Here is a 19,859-nt window from a genome sequence, read left to right as displayed (position 1 = left end):
GAGTTGGCAGAAGAACAGGATAAACACTCACCAGACATATTGGCAAGACTAGAGATTGAATTTCTATTCCCTCACTGATCTACCATCTCTGAGTTCCAGCTCCTCTCAGACACAGGTATTAAGGATCTTCAGATTTCATCCTACCCACCTCCCCACCCTCACTCCTGTCCTTATGCCAAACTTGTTCTGGTCCTCATATGTTAAGATGCTAGTTCTGGACGACCAGTTGGCATCTAGAGTCAACTTGGAATATGGCTGGTGTCTGGGTTGCTAAAAGGTGAGTTCCTGCTTTGGCATCCACATGTGCCCAAGTCAACACTCTTATCATGAATTTCCCTAAAGCTATATGTTTCCTGTCTTAAAAAAAAACTCCCTGATGAAGCTGGAATCCAATTATGAACCTCTGCATTGCACCCCAGGTGTCTAAAGCCCACAGTGCAATTTGAGCACATCAGATTCCTCTCTACATGGAGGAGTCATGAAAAAAAGAATAGTTGGCTAAATTCACCTTACCCCAAGACTTTGCGCCAAGAATCAGCCACCTGTCCAATGTAAGCATCAGCAAGACTATAGAGCTTGGATCGGGGTCACCAAATCAGAATCCTTGGCTGTATCTCTAGCCCAGATGAGAGTCAAAGTATTCACCCTAGTCCTGGATGCTGTAATTAGGGGTGCTTCTTCTTGGGAGCCAGCTCTAAGCCAGGTATGTAACCCTCATTCTCCCTATCTTACCATATCTACCTGGTATGGGTAGCCAGTAAGCCTCTTTACACTGTCTTAGAGGTTTTTATAACAGGCAAGAAAAGGCACAGAGAAAAAGAACAAAATGCAGATGAAGAAGTAATAACAAGAACAAGAAGAAAAAGAGGAAAAGGAGAACTTGTGTCAGACAGAAATACGTCATGGTATTGTACACAACGCACCCACTCCAGGACTAGACATTTCTGTAGTGAAGAAATACTTGCCAGCTGATACTGAAGGAACAGCCAAGATGAATGGAAACACAGGACTTCAAAGACATAATATATAGTTCAGTGGATATTCTACTGGTACAATAGAATAAAATATACCATCGGCATACCCCAATCAAGGTCTGTTTAAGTATCTGAAATGTCAAATTAACAAGAAGCCATTTTTAGTCATGTCATTATAGATGGGGATAGAAATCTTCTAGTGATCTGTGTTAAGAAAGGTTTTTTGAGCCACACCTGGGTTCAGCAGAAGATGGCTGATCGATTAGCAATGTTTTCCACATCCACACAGTTGCCAGATCGTTTCCTTTTCTTTTCTAGAACCATCCTCTCATTAACTCCTTCCTGGTTCTCTACATGTATGCTTCTCAATTCTGGGGTAGAGCCCAGGATTCTGCATTTCTGAGAAGCTTCCAGGTGATGCTCATGCTGGTCCCCAGAAATTTCAAGTCGCCTTTTTTAACATTGTGACAATTTCCCTAGTTAATCACCCAGAAATATTATTACTTTATCCCTTTTTCTTACTGCTGGCCAGGCAGAGAAGTAAAAACATAGCCACTGCTGTCAGGTCTTAATAATCAGAAAAAAATTTAAAGTTTAATATAAAAGATTCCTAAAATATTTTGTGATTTTCAATGTAATATATCTCTATATTTATGTGTGCATATATATATTCATAAAGTCTGATTTATCATGCTTTTATTGGTAAAAAGTTTCTCTCAACCACTCTTTCTCAGTCCTAGACTACAAAAATGATTGATTTTCCTTAAAATGACCCTGAAGTTCTGCAAGATCCTAAACTGCCTGCTAAATTATCAAATAACTCATTTTCACTACAGTTGCATAATTAATTTTACTTTATTGCCGTCTAATTTTTTAAAATGTTATCCCAAATATGATGTACATGGTAATTCTCAGTTACTTCAAATACACTTCACTCAACAATGGAAATGGCATGAAAGTGAGGGATGCTTATTCATTTTTATGAAGATTATTACATAAAACGAGCATATGTGAGAAAATCAGAAGATACAGACACTGACAAGTTAATCAGTTTATATCTTTGCACATTATCAGTTGTGAAAAATCCCAAGATATAAAGCTTTTTTAATCATAGTATCTCTCAGAGAGGGTGGGGGCCTTGTACCTTGCACCAAAGCACATTTCCTCATGGAAAAATTTCCCAACTGAGTCTTCCTCTTCTTTTAAATTTTAGTTGATGTCAGTCACAGGATCAAAAGGATCATGAGGCATGTCCCTGTTAATGACCAGCTTTTCGGTTCTATGTAGAGTCGATGGGCCCACTTTCTTCTCCAGGTCCCTCAATACTTGAAAATTCTGTGTCAATAAGCGGTTTCAGGAATTTCTCAACCTTGGTTAATCTTTGTTTCAGTTTCTGCTGCATGGACTCATACTCAGCCAAGATTCGGGCAAACCTTGTTTGCAGGAGGTCTACTGACCCCTCCATTCGAGTAACCTTCTCTTCAAGATCTTTAGGATCACTGCCAGCATTTGCAATGTTTAGATCCAGTAGACCATCTTTCATTAAAATCTGCTTCCCTTTCTCTTCCAGCATAGTTTTGGCATCTGGGTACTCAGTTAGAGCTTCCATGAGGTCATCTTTTGAGAGGCAGAACAGGTCTGAGTAGCCAATACTTTTAATATTGGCAGTTCTTCGATTGCCGGCTTTGCTCCCTTTAATGTTAAGAATGCTGATCTCACCGAAGTAGCTGCCATCGCTCAATACCACAAACTGAGTAACTCCATCATCTGCCACCACAGCGAGTTTGCCTTCCTTGATAATGTACATCTCTCGTCCGATATCCCCTTTCTTGCAAATATAATCTCCAGGACTGTAGACTTGAGGTTGCAATTTCAAGACCAACTCCACCAACAGACCAGCTTCACAATCAGCAAAAATGCGTACCTTTTTTAATGTGTCTAAGTGAACGTTGATGGCAATTTCTGCTCTTAGTTTATCAGGTAGATACTTTAAGACTTCTTTCTCGTCAACTGTTTTTTTGTTGGTCCACAGGTAGTCAAACCATTTAATAACCCTCTTTTCCATATCTTTGCTTACATTTCGAAAATGCATATATTGCTTGATAGCATCAATTCTTGCTTGAAATTCTGCTCTGGCTGCATTCATGTTGGAAATCATAGAACCTATGTTACCAACGATGGTTGCAAAAATTAACACTCCAATGAGGAAATCAACCACCACAAAGACATACTCAGAATCCCTCACAGGAGGGGGTGTTTCACCAATGGTAGTCAAAGTCAATGTAGACCAGTAAAGGCTGTATACGTATTTTCTAGCCAAACGGCCAAATTCAGGATCATTAATATCAGGGTAGACCCATGTATCATTTCCAAATCCAATAGCTTTAGAAATAGAGTAGAACACACATGCATTCCAGTGGATAATGATGACGATATACATAACAAGGTTGGAAATCCTGAAGATGTTTGGATAGTTTGTCCTTGTTTCTGTTCTCTGGAAGAACTCAAACATACGAGAGAACCGTAACAACCTGTTTAATCTAATTTCTGGATAGTTCCACCCTAACTTAAAATACAGCAAATCAGTTGGTATCAGTGACAGAACATCAAGTTTAAATTGCAAGTTGGATTTATATTTATTTATGAGTTTAAGTTCTTCCTTTACCAGCAGTCCTTGTTCTAGGTAACCTAAAATAGAAAATAAAATCAATTCAGTGTTTCTCCTTTTTATGTCATCGTGAATTTTTGTGAATAACTGTCAATTAACTTTGTTGAGGTCAAAAGAAAAATTCATTTTCAATAAATATGCCTTTAACAATGTAATAAAATACAAATACCAATAAACCTATGACTGTAGAAAATATTCTGCTGCAGAAATAAAAGGTAAAATTTTGGCCAGACAGCTCACGTCTGTAATCCCAGCGCTTTGGGAGGCTGAGACCAAATATCACTTGAGCCTGGGAGTTCGAGGCTGCAGTGAGCCATGATAGCATTACTGCATTCCAGCCTGGGCAACAGCGAGACCCTGTCTCAAAAAAAAGAAAGAAAAGAAAAGAAAAGAAATATTTGTAAGTGCAAAAGTAAGAGTGTATGAATCTCTCAAGGTCTATCATCTCCATCCAGGTAAAGCCATTCCTTTTATGAGTAGCATTCCTGTGATATTGTGAGATATATATATATATATATATATATTTGGTCCCTGGCACAGAACTCTTAAACCTCTTGTAATTTCCTAAGCAATATGGTTACTAAGTGCTTTTTTTTTTTTTTTTGAGTCAGAGTCTTGCTCTGTCACCCATGCTGGAGTGCTGTGGTGCAATCTCGTCTTGCTGCAACCTCCGCCTCCGGCTTCAAGCAATTCTTCTGCCTCAGCCTCCCGAGTAGCTAGGACTACAGGCGCGTGCCACCACACCCAGCTAATTTTTGTATTTTTAGTAGAGACAGGGTTTCACCATATTGGCCAGGCTGGTCTCGATCTCCTGACCTCGTGATCCACCTGCCTTGGCCTCCCAAAGTGCTGGGATTACAGGCATGAGCACCCTAAGTCCATCTTTTGTTGTGGTATTTGGTTCTTGACCCCAGTTCCTGAAACAGAGCTCTTTATCCCTTGATATTTCCTGGGTGATAGAAATGTCTTTTGTTCTGGCCAGGTGCAGTGGCTCACACCTGTAATCTCAGCACTTTGGAAGGCTGAGGCAGGAGGATCCCTTGAGTGCAGGAGTTCGAGACCAGCTTAAGTCTCTATGATACTATTTTAAAGAAAAAAAGAAAGAAAGAAAGAGAGAGAGGGAGGGAGGGAAAGAAAGAAAAAGAAAGAAAGAAAGAAAAAGAAAGAAAAGAAAGAAAGAAAGGGATAGAAAAAGAAAGGAGAAGAAAGAAAGAGAAAGAAGAAAGAGAAAGAAAGAAAGAAAAGAAAGAAAGAAAGAAAGAAAGAAAGAAAGAAAGAAAGAAAGAAAGAAAGAAAAAAAGAAAGAAAAAAAGAAAGAAAAAGAAAAGTGTCTTTTGTTCTAATGAAGCAGCTCTTGGTGAGATCCAAGTTGGGGCTGGTCACCAGAAAGACTAAGTTATGTTTAGAAGCTTGGAACTTTTACCCCAACCTTCTTCATCCAGGAAAGGGAGAAGCACTGGAGACTGAGTTAATAGTCCATCATGCCTCCATGATGAAGCCTCTATAAAAATCCCTGAACTATGGGGTTTGGAGGATTATCAGGTTGGTGAACACTTCTATGAACTAGGAGGGTGCCACACCCCAGTTCCATGGCAACAAAAGCCCCTGTTCTCATGACTCTTTCCTACTTTGCCCTATGTATCTCTTCATCTGGCTCTTCATCTGTATTCATTATCATACCCTTTATTAATATAATAACGCAGTAAACGTAAGTGTTTTCCTAAGGTCTATAAGTCGTGCTAGCAAATTACTAGACCCACGAGGGAGCTGTGGGAACTCCAATTTATAGCTGGTCAGTCAGAAGCACAAGTCACAACCTGAGACTTAACGATTGGCATCTGAAGTGGGGGATCATCTTGGGAGACTGAGCCCTTAACCTGTGGGGCCTGTTCTAACTCCCCTCGAATTCAGTTAAAATTTTTTTTTTTTTTTTTTTTTTTTTTTTGAGACAGTCTGGCTCTGTCCCCCAGGCTGGAGTGCAGTGGCGCAATCTCGGCTCACTGCAAGCTCCGCCTCCCGGGTTCACGCCATTCTCCTGCCTCAGCCTCTCCGAGTAGCTGGGACTACAGGCGCCCGCCACCACGCCTGGCCAATTTTTTGTATTTTTAGTAGAGACGGGGTTTCACCGTGGTCTCGATCTCCTGACCTCGTGATTCACCCGCCTCGGCCTCCCAAAGTGCTGGGATTACAAGCGTGAGCCACCGCGCCCGGCCCGAATTCAGTTAAATTTTAACCCAGCTGGTGTTACACAATTGCTTGGTGTGTAGAGGAAACGCCATATACATATTGGTGACCAGAATTGTGTTGTATTGAGAGCGTAGTAACATACAATGGGTTGTTGTTTTTTTTCCCCACCATACACAGTTCGTGGAAGGTTTCCTGAACACACTAGCAATGTGCCTAATAGCCCATGCCAGTGCCTTGTCAGAATCCAAGCCCTACCCTGAACGCTTGGGTACTTGCCCTGTGCTGTCTATTTTGCATATTCTTGCCTTCCCTTCAATGTGAAGCATAAGTGTCCTTTGAGGCTGCATTTTCATCTCTCATTCTTGCTCCCTTAGACACTTGGGATCTTCCCTCCTATGCTGTTACCATGGGCTTGTGTGTTTTAAACCCAGCATTTCGGCCCTCTGATACATTACACCAGGAAAGGGATTTGCTCCTTCTCCTAAACTGGCTACCAAAGCTACAAATATGACAGAGCAAGTGGAGCGTTGTTCCAGAATACTAGTATTTAGAGAATGTTCCATTTTACATAATGATTCTTAAAAGGCTATAGTCTGTGTATACCAGTTACATTTGCGCATGGAGAGTGGTGTAGAAACAATAAGCTTCTACCTACTTAACAGAAATACTTCAGAAGCTATCCCCTCTGGTCAATAATATCTCACCATAAACCACAAAGCTGAGTTAAGTGCATTTTTCCTCCTTCTTATAAAATTTTGAATATGGTTCTGCTGAGGGCAATGACATTTTTCCCCATGACTTTTTAAATTATCTCCCTGTTAGGTAGCAATTACTCTTCCCCCTATATCTGGCAGAATATTTCTGCTCTCTCTATTCCTCTCGCCTGGCACAAAACCTCCAAGATAATGGAGGAAAGCCACAACTACTTGTCAAAAAGTTGCCTGGTAACTTCCTCTGAACCAGCTGGAGTCATCTAAGCCTGTGAGTTTATACATCGTGACTCTTGCTGTCGCCTGTGCCTTTTTCTCTAGAACAGATTTTTCTGAGTTTACTTTGAAGAATACTTGGATTAGGAAATGTCAAATTACAACGCTAGAGATAAAAGCATGAAATTTTAAAATATTCAAAACTGAACATATTTACCTGTCCTTGTTCGTACAAACATATCGATTAAATAGACTATGTCTGATACGTAATCCAAAATGAGCCAATATTCTAGGTAATCAGATTGAAGTTCATCAAAACATGCTCTATAAAAAAAAGAAACACTTGTATAAATAAAAAAGAAATGGGAGCCAATTTCAGTAAAAGTTCTCTTTGTATATTTTCTTTATCATGATGAGAAGCACAGCACACTCAGGCTAGGAGAGGTCCTTAGAGTCCTTTCATTAACCACGGCTTTCCCGAAACTTTCCCTCAGTGGTTGGATTTCGATCCTCACCCTTCTGAATTCCAACATCCTTTCCATGATACTAGTCAGCTTAGTAAAAACATCCCGTAAGAAGAAGTGGGTTGAAGGGTACAAGTATACAGTAAGACAGAAGGAATAAATTCAATGTTTGATAGCAGACTATACTTAACAAAAATGAACTTGGGTGATGGACACTGTAAATAACCTGACTTAATCACTATATGCATTATATGCAAGTAACAAAATTTCACAGGTACCCTATAAATTTGTACAAAAAAACTTTAAATAAATTAAAAAAATAAATGGCCTAAAACTAAAATAAAAATATGTTGGGTGAAACACATCGATCACCAGGGTCATATTGACTATCTGTACCTAAAATGCTTTGGGAAATTGTGCTTGGTCTTGGATGAGTGAGATGTTTATCATCTAAAAGACACTAAATCCTTGATCTTTTTCCACTATTGGCAACATTTTTTTCTCATAGGTCAAAGAAAATAGTTTCTCCCGATGTTCTAGTTATTATACAACCAAAAGTTTAAAAGTCTCCCCGTCCAACAACAGACACTGGGGTCTATTTGAGAGTGGCGGGTGGGAAAAGGGAGAGAAGCAGAAAAAATAACTGTTGGGTACTGGGCTTAATACCTGGGTGAGAAAATAATCTGTGCACCAAACCCCTGTGACACGAGTTTACCTATATAACAAGCCTGCACATGTACCCCCGAACCTAAAAGTTAAAAAAATTAAAAAATAAAAGTCTTCCCCTGACCCCTCCATGCATCCCAGTACTGCAGACCCAATTATATTGAGAACTGAAGCACCTCCTCCTGATCCCAGGAAAACACACTGAGAATAATCTAGCCTCTCTTTACCACCTGCAGTAGAGAAAGGAGGTGTGTCCCAAAGGGCTCTAAGTCAAATTGTTTAGTCAGTGAACTTGGAAACTAGAAATGGGGTGAGATTCACAAAAAAAAAAAAAAAAAAATTATAGACACCTGGCAATAACCATTGTCCAGTTGTACATAACAGGTAATGTGATGCAAAACAGCCAGTTGTAATATGTGTTTCCTGAGGGATCAATAACCACAACTTCTTTCTTCTCCCTAGCAGCAATTAGAAATAAAGGGGATAGTTACCAAGATACAAGAACATTTTTATTTACCATATTAAACATCGTTATGCCCATCAACTACAATTAATAACATGGAAGTAAGCTGGAGAAGCTCACTCTGCAGAAGATTAGCATGGCATAAGAGCACTAGTCCTAAGAAAGTGGTTAGTGAGGGGTGGATAGATAATGAAATGACCAGTCTTATATGAAAGCATACATTAGGTTTTTACTAAAGCCGTGGTTTCACTGCGATGCTGCAGTCAGTTGTATAACCTCAGCCACTGAGAGGGAATAGTGGCATAGATCTGGGGTCCCCAACCCCCAGGCTGTGGGCCGGTACTGGTCTGTGGTCTGTTAGGAACCCGGTGGGCCACACAGCAGGAGGTGAGCTGCAGGGCGAGGGAGCTTTACTGCCTGAGCTGGGCCTCCTGTCAGATCAGCAGCAGCATTAGATTCTCATAGGAGCACAAACCTTATTGTGATCTGCGCATGCAAGGGATCTAGGTTGCACACTCCTTATAAGAATGCAATTAAAGTAAAAATTAAATTTTTATTTCAGTTTTTAAAATGATTGTAGGATCCTAGAAACCTAATCCTCCTTGGAACCTAAATATTTCTCAGCGATAAGTTATCTTCACCAATGCTTAGGGAAGAGAATTAACCCTAGCAGTGAAAATTCTTGAGAGAATTAAGAATAATGCTACCATTGCTAATTTTAGGGAAATTAGAAAAAGTTTTAATTCACTTCTGATAATTTATGTTAAATGTTTATTTTTCAGTGTTTAAAGACATTTAGTCTTTACACAGGGCTCTTTACTATAAAGTTTCTTTCTACTCTGTATTCTGGAAAATCATCCCTGCATCTAAAACCCATCACAATTTCATTCTATTTCAATGCCACTAAAAGTGCTTACTCTTCTTTCTTATCTTTGCTTTTCTCCTCTTTCTTTTTCTTCTCTTTGTCCTTTTTCTTCTTTTTCTTCTCCGGGTCGTTTTTATTTTCGTTTTTATCATCTGATTTGCTGAAAAAATTAAGAAAGTAGTATTAAAATACAGAAATATTATGGGCAGAAAAATGTGGGGTAATTCTTGCCAAAGTCTTACCTCTTCTTTTCTTTTTTCTTTTTCTTTTTTTCTTCTGGTTCCCTAAAGAAAAAAAATTATGTATCTGTCACATAATCACAGTCTTCCACTCTTATTTACTTTCTTTTTCATCGAGCAAAAGTCTCAGCCTTGCATTCAAAGACCTGCTCCAGTGCTCAAAACCCATCTGGTCTCTTACTGGAGATTTCTACCCCAAAAAGTGGGGGGTGGGGCAGACGATTATCCAGATAATAAACAAAAACTTCTAAGCTAATAGATGTGGGAAATAGAAACAAATGGAGATGAATAAAGGCATAAAACTAAGAAAAATTTAAGAAACAACAGCCCCCCGAGAGTGTATTTCAAAAGTGTTAATGTATTAAAAATAATATTTAAAATGTAAGCTTCTTGACATCATTTACATTTATCCTTGAATAAAATCATTGAGAATTTTAAGAAAATGCCATCAATTTTCTTTAGAGGGGATAACCCTGACTGAAGTCATTTTTCATGAGTAATCAACAAGCTGTCTGGTAATATGGTGGAATCTCAGCTATTAGAATAATTTGCCAGATTTAAGGCCACCTTTTTCCACATAAAATTTCTTCTTGAGTGGAGATTGTGTAACTAGTGCCTCTTTCTACAGTTAGCTTTCTCTATCCGCAGGGAATAGATTCTGAAGTTAGACAGACCTAGGGTTATAGCAGGCTGCCATTGTCAGCTCAGATGTCTTAGGAAATTTCATTAGCCAGACATGAATGAACAGGCATCTCATTACCACTAGGATAGTCAGAGACGGCTTTTAAAGGGAGGTAGGTCTAGAGCTAGGCCTCAAAGTATGACTAAGAGTTGGATTTGAGAAGAAGAGAGAGAATGTTAGAGCAGGAAAATTTCTAAGTGCAATGGACTTAATCTGGGTGAGAATGACCCAGCAGAAGTGGAAAGCCTCTGTTGAGAAGAAATGGAAGATAAGATTGACAAATGAGGTGAGGCTTAACATCTAAGATGGTCACGTACAAACAGGGACAGAACAATAAAGTTGGATAAGGAAGAATTTGCTGCTATGGGAGTACACTTCTATGATTCAAGATTTGACAGCCTAGCATGGATCCTGAAGAATGACATCGACACACTACTCAAATGGCTCTTGGAAACCTGGAAAAGGTAATGGCCCACACAAAATGAAATAAACATTGACACCATGGCAGATGGTGGAGGAAGGTATCAAAAGACTCAGAAAAGTGGCATCTTGAAGTGGATACACTGTTTGGAAGATAGCCTACCAGCTAATTATGTTCCCAAAGAGGGCTCAAAGGACGCAAAAGTGATGTGGAATGGGCTGGTGAGAGGGGTATTAGCAGCTTTGAGAAGTTCAGTGGTACTATCCTCTGTAGGCCAGGGCTGATGGTGGGAAATGCTGTTACAGAACTGAGTTCTTGGAGAGCAATAGGGATAATAGGATCTAGAAATAACTGAAACTAATGGCAGTGCTCACCCATCAGAAGTAAGGTTGGTCCAGTAATTATAATGAGCATTAAGGGGGGTATGGTAACCAAGGGGCTTAACCCATAGACAGCTATGGAGGAGGTTAATAGAATATAGTATTCCTAGACAGATGGGAAGCCTGTTAGCTAGTTAGGGTATTATTTAATGTATACAACCAAAACGAATCAGGAATGAATAATTAGGAGGTTGAGGGCAACTTACTCCATCAAAAAAAATCAGAATCCTAGTAGGGCACGGTGGCTTATGGCTATAATCCCAGCACTTTGGGAGGTTGAGGTGGGAGGATCACTCGAGCCCAGGAGTTCAAGACCAGCCTGGGCAACAGAGTGAGACCCCATCTCAAAAAATAAATTCATTCATTACATTTTAAATTTAAAAAAAAAATCAGAATCCTTTGAACAGTTCCAGACCTAAGCCAGTACTTAGACCTAAAACCACTGACTAGAGGAGAAGCCAAGACCTATGAAGAAAGACTCTGCAGCACTATGACAAATATATTCCAGTAACGATTTCCCTAGTCTTTCTCCTAAAGAACCTATGGCCATTACTTAGATCACTGTACTCTGGGGGAAAAAAAGAATACCTAGATACATTGAAGACTGTTTGGCACAGGATCCAAGTTGATGTTGACACCTAGGGACTGAAGCATCATCGTGGCCCCCTGTTAAACTTGAGGGGCATATGATGGACTGGTAATAATAGATTCCTGGATGAGATATGACTTATGGTGTTTCCACTGGGTCCACAGACCCACTACTACGTGATCATTTCTCCAGTTCCTAAATGTGAAAGTGAAATGTATGTAATTCTTGAATATAAAAGTAGAATGTATATAAGTTCCTGAATATAAAAGAGAAATGTATATAATAGAGAAATGTATATAATTGTATAAAATCATGCATAGAGGAATGGTGGTCTCTCCTAATTTACCCATGTAATTTATCATCTGACTCCCACAAAAACGAAATAGATCCCAGTGGATGGCAGATAGACTACTGCAAAATCAACCAAGTAGTAGCCCCAGTTGCAGCTGACATGTCCTATGAGGAAAATAACACAGAGACCCACTCTGTGATCATTTCTCCAGTTCCTAAATGTAAAAGTGAAATGTACATAATTCCTGAATACAAAAGGGAAATGTATATAATTGGTCATCGGCAAAACTCCCACCCCTACCCCACTAGTTCCTTGGCTTGTGAGGAAAGAGGGGTAAGACCAAGGAGAAGCCCTTAAGCTGCTTCCCACCTTCTGGCCAGAAGCAACATTGCATCCTGGGGAGAAAAAGAAATGCCATCCTTTAAGACCTAATGCATGCAGGGGTGGTGATCCCTCTTCATTTCCCCACGTAATTCATCCTCTGACCCCTGCAAAAACCAAATGGATCCGAATGGACAGCAATAGACAATTGCAAAATCAACCAAGGGGTAGCCCCAATTGCAGCTGCTGTGTCGTATGTGGAAAACAATGCATTCACTTGATATACACTGCATACCTAAGGTTCTGGGTCAGTCATGTGAATGTCATTTTTCATTACTATCAGGAAAGAGGATCAGACATAGCTCATACTCACGTGGGGTGACAAACTGTACACATCTACACTCCTTTCCAAGGCTATATTAACTCTCTTTCCTACTGTCCTGACAGTCTTGAGGGACCTGGATCACGTGGACATTTCTCAGAGCACCACATTAGTCCACTATATCTGTATCAATGGCATTCTGTTAATCAGACCCTGAAATAGGATTACCTAACCATGGGACATAAAATGAATGCCCATCATGAGATGGATTCTGTCAGAAACAACAATTCATAAGGTATCAATCTGTCATATGATGAAGTAAGATACCTAGGATTGAGTATGAATCAGAGGGAATAAGTAAGCTGCCCAGGCAGGTGGCTCAGTACCCTTCTTCTCCTTCTTTTTTTTTTTTTTTTCAAGGAGTCTTGCTGTGTCACCCAGGCAGGAGTGTGGTGGCACAGTCTCGGCTCACTACAACCTCTGCCTCCCAGTTCAGGTGATTTCCCCTGCCTCAGGCTCCCAAGTGTCTGGGACTAAAGGCGTGCACCACCACGCCTGGTTAATTTTTGTATTTTTAGTAGAAATGGGGTTTCACCATGTAGGTTGGCCAGACTGGTCTCGACTCCTGACCTTAGGTGACCTGCCTGCCTTGGCCTCCCAAAGTGCTGGGATTACAGGTGTGAGCCACCATGCCCTGCCTTCAGTACCCTTCTTTATGTCATTTTCCACATTAGAAATTTTCATTCATTTCCCACTATGTCATTTTCCACTCAGCACCTATTTATCAGCCCCCATCTGTGGCCATATGTGGGGTTCTTTAAAAGGAGCTGATACAGCATGTTGCATAGACGGGTCAGTTTAGAATGTGGATGCAAGCCAAAATGGGCTGTATCTGCACCACAGCCTCACTTAGAGGTGGATACAGTCATCTAGTTTGTATGGAAAAAGAAATAGCCCAGGCAGGGTCCAGTGGCTCATGCCTGTAATCCCAGCACTTTAGGACGCTGAGGTGGGAAGATCACTTGAGGCCAAGGAGTTGGAGACCAGCCTGGCCAACATGGCGAAACCCCACAAAAAATACAAAAATTAGCCGGGCATGGTGGCGCATGCCTGTAATCCCAACTACTTGGGAGGCTGAGGCAGGAGGATCACTTGACCCCGGGAGATGGAGGCTGCAGTGAGCCGAGATTGCACCACTGCACTCCAGCATGGGCAACTGAGTGAGTACCTGTCTCAAAAAAAAAAAAAAAAAAGGAAAAAGAAATAGCCCAAATTAAGAATATACAAGTATACAAGGACTCATGGGCAGTCACAAATGCCTTGACTGGTTGGTCAGGGACCTGGATGGAAAACAATGGAAAGATCAGGGAAAATATTTCAGCAGAAGAGGCAGACTGAATAGACATATTATGAGTGTGAGCACAAAGTTTGAAAATCTTTGTTTTTATTTGTTTGTTTTTTGCTCTTAGTGAACCTGCCTGTTACAGAGACCAATGCTATGACTCCAAAACAGTGCTTTCTCCTGAGGAAAGTAATCAGTCACTTGATGGCAAGTTAACTAAATTGGACTCCTGACACCATGGGAGGGGCATCAAATATATTGATAAGAACTGACATATATTATGACTATTCATTTGCTTTTTTGCCACAGGGCTTTGACCAGTGCCATTATTTAGGGGCATATGAAGCATGATCACTAATATGAAATATTGCTTAACATCACTTTGGACCAAGGACCCACTTTAAGGCAAAAAAAAAAATGTGGCATTGGAACCTGAGTATGGAATCCAATGGTCCTATCATATGCTGCACACCTTTGTCAGCTACTGACATGATAGTTAAGGAGTGACCTTTTGAAACCACGGCTGAAGTGCTATCATAGAGTTTATACTCTATGAAGAAAAGGTGCCATCCTCTAGGATAGCGTATATATGCTAAAACAATGATCATTGTATGGTTCTCTATGCCTGTATAGAATGCACTGGTCTGGGAACTACAGGGTCTAAGTAGGGGTGACAAATGCAGGAAAGGTGTGTTTCCCATTCTTGCAACTTAAGGATCTATGGATCTAGAGGTCCTGGCTTCCAGAGGGGTGATGCATCTGCCAGGGAATGCCAGAGTTCCATTAAACATTAAGCTATGGCTACTCCCCAGCCACTTTGGGCCCCTCATGCCCAACAGGCAAGGAAGAGAGTCACCACACTGGCAGAAGTTATTGACCGTGATCATCAGAAGTAGGCAGTGCTGTATACAATGCAGGGAGGGGAGACGTATTTGCACCTAGGTGGTCTTTTGGTATTTTCCAGCCCAGTTTTGGTGGTAAATGGGCAAGTACTGTAGCCATGACTCAAGAAGGGCATGGTGACCCAGGGCTCAAGTCCTTCAGGGATGAATGTCTGTATTGTTCCACCAGCTAAGTCATCTAGACCAGCAGACGTGCTGGCCGAGGGTGAGAGGACCCTAGAATGAGTAGAAGTGGAGAGGGTGAAGAATTTCATTTGAGGCCTCAAAACTGCCTGCAACTGCCAGAGACCTTAGTTTAATCCCATTAACTTTACTCTTATAAGCTTTCTCAGGAAAAAATAACCAGGATCCTGGAGTAGGTATTCCCACATGGGGTGAATTTTCTATATAAACAAAACGGATCTGGGCAGCACACGGGTGGGCTGTACAGTGGCTATGCAGGTGGTGCACAAAATTCAGGCACTCATTCCCCACTTGCCAAGAGTGTTGGTTGCTGTCAGCTCAGTTTTTCCTCTCCCTTGGCTGGCCTTGGCTGAAGGAAACCACCATGCTCCATCCAGATGGTTATGCTCCATCTTCTAGGGCCAACCTTTTTCCAAAAACTGTGCATGGGCACAAAGGCCCAAGTCTATTACCTAAATAGGGACAACTCTAAAAGGTCATCCCTGCTCCAGGGATCCCCATAGAATCACATTGTACATCAGCTCTATTCTCTGAAGTTCAACTTCTCCCTCTGCCCAATACTGACCCCCAACTCCCTTCCAGATATTGTTCCCAAGACCATTCCCAACAAACCTCTGCATACAAGCCTCCATCTCAGAAACCGTCTCCTGAGGAACTTCACCTAAGACACATTGGCTCAAACTGGAAAGGGGTAATATGTTTCACTTATTTTTGTCAGTCACTCTATTCACAAAGAAAGTCAACTGCATGAACACTATAGACATGATTTTTTCTACATGTATTCAAATAAATGAATGAATAAATACTACTTTTCAACAAAATGATAAGACTATCATTGCCATTGTATTAGATCATTTGATTAATAAATATTCATTTGATTAATAAATATTTCCTCTATAACAGATTCAGATATATTCCTACCTTTTCACTGGTTTTCTTTAAAACCAAAGCTTTGGTTTTCTATTGTAAATATACTTACTGGTCCTTATTGCTGCTGTTGTTCACATTAAAAAGTGCAATGGCACCAGGCAGGTACTGCTCCCTGGGAAATGAAAAACATGCAGTGAAATCACAATAGTCACCATCTGTATAATGTCCATGGTAAGCAAATGGTCTGAAAAAACAAATTCTTTTCCATTTCTACTTATTACTAAAGACTATCTAGATGATATTTCAAAAACATATTATGAAGCATAAAGCATAAAAGTATATCCTGAGCCTCCATAAAGCATGACTTGCCAAATGCCAGTGTCTTGAACAAACATGGTGATGTGGTTTGGCTGTGTCCCCACCCAAATCTCATCTTGAATTATAGCTCCCATAATCCCCACATGCCATGGGAGGGACCCAGTGGGAAGTAATTGAATCATAGGAGTGGGTGTTGCCCATGCCATTCTCATGCTAGTAAATAAGTCTCACAAGATCTGATGGTTTTATAAAGGGGAGTTCCCCTGCACACGCTCTCTTGCCTGCCACCATGTAAGACATGACTTTGCTCCTCCTTTGCCTTCTGCCACGATTGTGAGGCCTCCCCAGCCATGTGGAACTGTGAGTCCATTAAGCCTCTTTTTCTTTATAAATTACCCAGTCTCGGGTATTTCTTCATAACAGTATGAAAATGGACTATAATACACATGGTTGGTAAATGCATATCAGTCAATGTTCATACCAAGAATTAACTTAAGTGAACCAACCTCAATGCCAGTAACTCCCAACAAGAGACCTAAGACTGTTAGGGAAAGTAAGATGAGGAGAAAAGATAAATAAAAACAATGGGAAGGCTGGAGGTAGTCAGTGGGAAGAAAAATAGGAAAAAGGAAAAAAGGGGGAGGAAAAAAGCAAAGAAAAAGTAATTATGTAAAACAGGTGGAAACCCCAGCTCCAACACCAATACCACACCACACCCCTTCTGCAATCTCAAGTCCAGTATCTGAAATTTTCACAACTTCTTTATTTCCTACTAAGGATATTTTTGCTTTTCTCTTCTAGCACCTCTCTCCAGTGCTCTATTTCCTAAAAGTAGGACCAAATGGGATGGAGCATTTTAGAGAATTACAGCCAACGCTCCCACATGTACTTGCTTCAGGACCCTGAAAGAACGATCAGAGAGAAACAAGAAATCAGAAAGGACTGGGTTTCTTAAGGGACAGACCCCAGTGGGTCCCAGGGAAAATGAAGCAAGAGTGTTTACAACTTGGAACGCCACGGCCATAAATAATCATCGGGCAGTGGCAATATTTCCCAAGAGACAGCATGGGTAAGGAACAGAAGTAACTCCTTCTGAGATCCCACATCGTGTGTAGATAGCAGAGACATTTGCCAAGCTTGCTCCGAAACAACAGTTTACAAACCCATTTATGCCTAGTGTTTGATTATTGGAACACTAAGCATGTGGGAGTTATTTCTATCTTACTGCTTAAGGTCATCACCATGATCTGATTGCAAAAATTCAAAACACTGCAACCTTAGGCATAAATGGTTAAAAACAGGCACCAAGGGATGGATCATACTGCTCACCTCTGTGATGGTCCTCCCTTTCTGAGTGACTTATAACTAAAGGAACCCCTTGGATGAGGGTTTTCGTTCTCTGATTCTTCAGATATAGAGGCACTGTCATCATCCTCAGAAAAGGAGCTACAGTCCAATAGGAGGCAGAGAGAGATGAGTTAATGTATTCAACCACTGCAGAGAAGCAACATTCCTCACTAGGGGGACAATTGCCTCACCTCTTTTCTTTCCCTCTCAAACTAACACACATAACAATTTTTAGTTAGTGTGAAGTTAGAACTATACAGAATACATAGAATTATATAAAATATATGCATAATTCAGTAAAATGCATTTAACTAAGAAACTAGTTTCTAGGTTTTCCACATTCCTATTGTTTGATGCATTGGTTGATATTAATATTTATCAAATGGCAAGTGTGATATCTGGGACTTAGATCATATTATACCTTTGTGTGAACTAGTTTTCTAACTAATGTTTCCTCTCACTAAAAGTAAATTCAACCACATTCATATACGTTATATTCATTTATAGGGTAAGCACTTTAAATTATACTTTTAAATCATATTGCTGGCATTTCATACTCTGAGTACTTTTCATATGTATCTATGGCAATGTCATCTCTTTAGATTCAAAATGTCACTTGAGGAAAAGCCCTGCCATTGACTAAAGAAATGTTTGGCATAGGTGCTTAATAGGTGGTTCCAAAAAAGTGACCACAATAATGTCTATGTTCAGGCTGGGCATGGTGGCTCACGCCTGTAATCCCAACACTTTGGGAGGCTGAGGCAGGCAGATCACTTGAGGTCAGGAGTTCGAGACCAGCCTGGCCAATATGGCAAAACCCTGTCTCTACTAAAAATACAAAAAAAAAATTAGCCTGGTGTGGTGGTGCACACATGTAGTCCTAGCTACCTGGGAGGCTGAGGCAGGAGAATCACTTGAACCCAGAAGGCAGAGGTTGCAGTGAGCTGAGATTGTGCCACTGTGTTCCAGCCTGGGCAACAGAGTGAGACTCCATCTCAAAATAAATAAATAAATAAATAAATAAATAAATAAATAAATAAATAAATAAATAAAATCTATGTTCATTTGTTAGACAAGTTATGCAGTTCCAAAGTATAAATAAATTTGCTAAATACATTACAATGTTCAAGGTTACAAATTATAAAGCTAAATTGAAATTAAATCTAGTTAAAGAACTGTAGCTAATAATAAAAATGCATGGGAAAATGTTTGGATTTACCTGCATGCTCCATTTTCCATCCTTCGTATTTCCTTTTCAATATCTGGTACAATCACATTGGGCATGGTTACAAAAGATTGCTGTGTATTGATAATATTTTTCTTCATGGATAGTTTCATATCTGAGGAGAAAGAAGTCTTATTAGTGGAAATGCTATTTTTACATATTTACATATATAATCAAAAGTTTCACCCTACGTATTAGTCTGTCCTCATGATGCTAATAAAGACATACATGAGACTGGGTAATTTATAAAGGAAAGAGGTTTAATGGACTCGTAGCTCCACATGGCTGGGGTGGCCTCACAATCATGGTAGAAAGCAAAGGAGAAGCAAAGGCACATCTTACGTGGCAGCAGGCAAGAGAGCTTGTGCAGGGGAACTCCCCTTTATAAAACCATCAGATCTCATGAGACTTACTCACTATCATGAGACTAGCATGGGAAAAACTCACTCCCATGATTCCACTGCCTCCCACTGAGTTCCTCCCATGACACATAGGGATTATGGGAGCCGCAGTTCAAGATGAAGTTTGAGTGGTGGGTACACAGCCAAACCATATCAACCCTACCATTTTTCTAAGACTATATAATACCATCTGTTTGCAGTTTTACATAGGAATTATTCTTTAATAGAATGCAGGCCTATTCCCCTAATTTCCATTGACTAGTTTTCTGTAAAAAATTTTTTAATTTAAGAATGTACCAGATGTATAAAACATTTATAAATTTGGATTTATCCCAGTTTTGAAATGCTCAAGCAATGTAACTGTAGAACAAAACCATAGGGACCTCGCATACCCATCAAGCAATTAAATAACAGTAAAAAGCAGTAGATGTAATGGAGGTAATCTGCTGTGAATTTCTATAGGCATTTAGACAAAAAGGGTCTTGAGTAGTATTCAAACTTTAGAGGAAATAAAGATAAAATGGATCACATTTTTAGCAAGTCCCCTAAATTATTCCAATGCATATATACCCAAGCAACATATTTTGAAAACACTGGCCTAAACTTTAGTCAGGGCATATTATTTCCTCAGCTCAGGTAGAGGAGGCAGGGCGGAATCTCAATTCACTTTCCAGCTGCTCCCAGCACAGGCCATGCCCCTTTGGCTGCTGTCTGAGACACTGCCTTCTTCACTGGCTTCAGCTTCCGTTTGTCCATGATTTCTGTTCATGGTCTTCAGGAAGGATCCTCTCTCCAGTTTGAGGGAACCCACC

General features: G+C 40.3%; 1 protein-coding gene across 1 annotated transcript; it reads right to left on the bottom strand.

Annotated features, from left to right (window-relative positions):
• Positions 1-2,253: 2,253 nt before the first annotated feature.
• Positions 2,254-18,761, bottom strand: CNGA1 (cyclic nucleotide gated channel subunit alpha 1). The gene is made up of 8 exons (XM_032135617.2): positions 18,641-18,761; positions 17,404-17,520; positions 15,866-15,928; positions 9,456-9,497; positions 9,266-9,373; positions 8,236-8,343; positions 6,973-7,079; positions 2,254-3,662 (listed from the first exon to the last, which is right to left on the bottom strand). The coding sequence occupies exons 1-8, from the start codon at positions 18,757-18,759 to the stop codon at positions 2,254-2,256; spliced, it is 2,073 nt and encodes a 690-aa protein (XP_031991508.1). The 5' UTR covers positions 18,760-18,761.
• Between the last annotated feature and the right edge of the window lie 1,098 nt (positions 18,762-19,859).

The sequence above is a fragment of the Hylobates moloch genome, unplaced genomic scaffold, assembly GCF_009828535.3.
Source record: "Hylobates moloch isolate HMO894 unplaced genomic scaffold, HMol_V3 SCAFFOLD_17, whole genome shotgun sequence".
Classification (NCBI taxonomy): Eukaryota; Metazoa; Chordata; class Mammalia; order Primates; family Hylobatidae; genus Hylobates; species Hylobates moloch.
This window is presented reverse-complemented; position numbering and strand designations above follow the sequence as displayed.

Excerpts from the sequence above, each read along its gene's own strand:
- CNGA1 (XM_032135617.2), bottom strand. The coding sequence starts at position 18,759 with ATGAAACTATCCATGAAGAAAAATATTATCAATACACAGCAATCTTTT. Across the intron at positions 15,929-17,403 it reads AAGGGAGGACCATCACAGAG|GGAGCAGTACCTGCCTGGTG; the intron begins GTGAGCAGTATG and ends TTCATTTCCCAG. Across the intron at positions 9,498-15,865 it reads AACAGCAGCAATAAGGACCA|GGAACCAGAAGAAAAAAAGA; the intron begins GTAAGTATATTT and ends TTTTTTCTTTAG.